General features: G+C 57.1%; 1 protein-coding gene across 1 annotated transcript; it reads right to left on the bottom strand.

The window, feature by feature from the left end:
* Positions 1-453: 453 nt before the first annotated feature.
* Positions 454-1,929, bottom strand: LOC108355692 (mucin-2-like; the record flags this gene model as incomplete). Its single annotated transcript, XM_017606835.1, has 1 exon — positions 454-1,929. A coding segment is annotated over one exon (1,476 nt), but the record flags the coding sequence as incomplete, so codon positions are not given.
* Between the last annotated feature and the right edge of the window lie 231 nt (positions 1,930-2,160).

The following is a 2,160-nucleotide window of genomic DNA, read 5'->3' as shown; positions in this document are numbered from 1 at the left end:
TTGTGGCCGGTGATGAGCAGCGTGTCCATCGCCGAGATGATCGTGTGGGCGTTCATCAGCGTGGGGTCGTTTTTCTCTCCATTTTCCTTTTCTTCTGAAGACTGTCTTCGACGGCGGCGACGGGCAGCAGCGTACAGCAGCTGTGGGGGCGTCTGCCCGGCGGGAAAGGGATGGTGCGGCATTGGCTGGAGGGCGTCCTGGCCCCAGGCGAAGTGCTCGTAGGCGAGGAAGGCCTCGCGGGTCATGTTGAAGACGGCGTCGCGGCGGTACTCATTCTCGATGATCAGCTTGCCCGCCTCGATTTCCGTCTCCTCGAAGTCAAAGTCGTCGGGGAAGAGGGTGGTTGTAGGGCCGGCAGGGGTGGTGGTCGTCGTTTCAGGGGCTGGGGGTGATGGGGATGATGATGNTTGAAGACGGCGTCGCGGCGGTACTCATTCTCGATGATCAGCTTGCCCGCCTCGATTTCCGTCTCCTCGAAGTCAAAGTCGTCGGGGAAGAGGGTGGTCGTAGGGCCGGCAGGGGTGGTGGTCGTTGTTTCAGCAGGGGTTGATGGGGATGATGATGGAGATGATGAAATTGTGGTGGTTATTTTATCGTCTGGAGAGGAAGTAGTCGTTTCAGGAGGTTGGGGACTTGATGGAGAAGGAGAAGGTGGAGAGGGTGAAGAAGGTGTGTCAGTTGAAGGGGGAGTGGTTGAGGTAGTGGTGGTGGTGAGTATGTCCGGACTTGGTGGTGTTGACTTTTCTGGTTGCTCAGGTTCTTTTGGTGAACTGCTGCCTCCATCGACGCCTGGTGGTAATGTTGTGGCATCGGGAGTTGGTGTTGTGGTTTTCTCAGGTTGTGGTGAACTTCCGGTTCCATCAGTGTCTGGCGCCCCTGGTGTGGGGCCTTCAGGGGCTGAAGTGGTGGCTGGTTTGTCTGGTCGCTCAGGACTTCCTGTTGGAAGCTCGGGTTGTATTGAGCTGCCTCCATCGGTGCTGGTCGGCGGCACTGCTGTGGTCGTTGCATCGGGAGTTTCTGTTGTGGTGGTCGTTGAAGTTTTGTCCGGTTCGGGCGCCTTTGAACTGCCGTCAGTGCTTGCTGGTGGTAATGTTGTGCCATCTGGTGAAACGGTTGTGGTGGTTGTGGCCTTCTCTGGTTGTTCAGGACTAGGCGTCTTTGGTTTGGGTGAGCTGCTGCCATCAGTGCTTGGGGGCAATGGGCTTGTGGCCTTGTCGGGAGTTGGGGTTGGGGTTGTTTTATCAGGTTGTTCAGGACTAGGTGGCTCTCCTTTGGGAGAAGTGCTTCTATCGGTGGTGCTAGGCGGAAGTGTGCTAGCGCCGTCGGGAGTTGCTGGAGTTGTCGTTCTGTCTGGCTCTGGTTCTTTTGGTGAACTGCTACTGCCGCTTCCATCAACGCTAGGTGGCAATGTTGTGGCCTTTTCGGAAGTTGGAGTTGTGGTGGTAGTGGTGACGATTTTGTCCGGTAGTTCAGGCTGAACTGAGCTGCCTCCATCAACACTGGGCGGTGGTGGTGGCTGCGTGGTGGTGACGCCATCGGGAGCTGCTGGCGGAGTTGTAGTACCTGCCTTGTCCGGTTGTTCAGGACTCGGTGGTGGAAGTGGAGGTTCAGTTGTTTTGCCGTCAGTACTTGGCGGCGACGGTGTGGTGATGCCTTCTGGAGTTGGAGTTGTTGTTGTCTTGACTGGCTCAGGTTCCATAGGTGAACTGCTGCTGCCTCCATCGACGCTAGGTGGCAATGTTGTGGCCTTCTCGGGAGTTGGAGTTGTGGTGGGGGTGGTGGTGGATATTTCAGGAGGTGGTGGTAGTGTCGTAGCATCGGGACTTGGTGTTGTCGTGCTTTTATCAGGACCACCTGGTGGCTCTGGTGGCTTGGCTGAACTTCCATCGACACCACTTGGCGGCTCTGTGGTGGTGACGCCGTCGGGAGCTGCTGGAGTGGTGCCTTCTTTATCAGGTTCTGGCCCCTTTGGCGAACTGCTTCCTCCCTCAACAACGGGGGGAGGAGGTGTGCTCTTCTCAGGAGGCACAGTTGTGGTGGTGGTGGTGGTGATGATTTTGTCTGGTAGTTCAGGTTGGATTGAGCTGCCTCCATCAACACTGGGCGGTGGTGGCTGTGTGGTGGTGACGCTGTCTGGAGTAGGCGTAGCTGTGCTTTTGT

Source organism: Rhagoletis zephyria, unplaced genomic scaffold (genome assembly GCF_001687245.7).
Source record: "Rhagoletis zephyria isolate East Lansing unplaced genomic scaffold, Rhagoletis_zephyria_1.1 Rzeph_scaffold_48767, whole genome shotgun sequence".
Taxonomy (NCBI): domain Eukaryota; kingdom Metazoa; phylum Arthropoda; class Insecta; order Diptera; family Tephritidae; genus Rhagoletis; species Rhagoletis zephyria.
The sequence above is the reverse complement of the archived record's forward strand: the minus strand, read 5'-3'. Positions and strand labels throughout refer to the sequence as shown.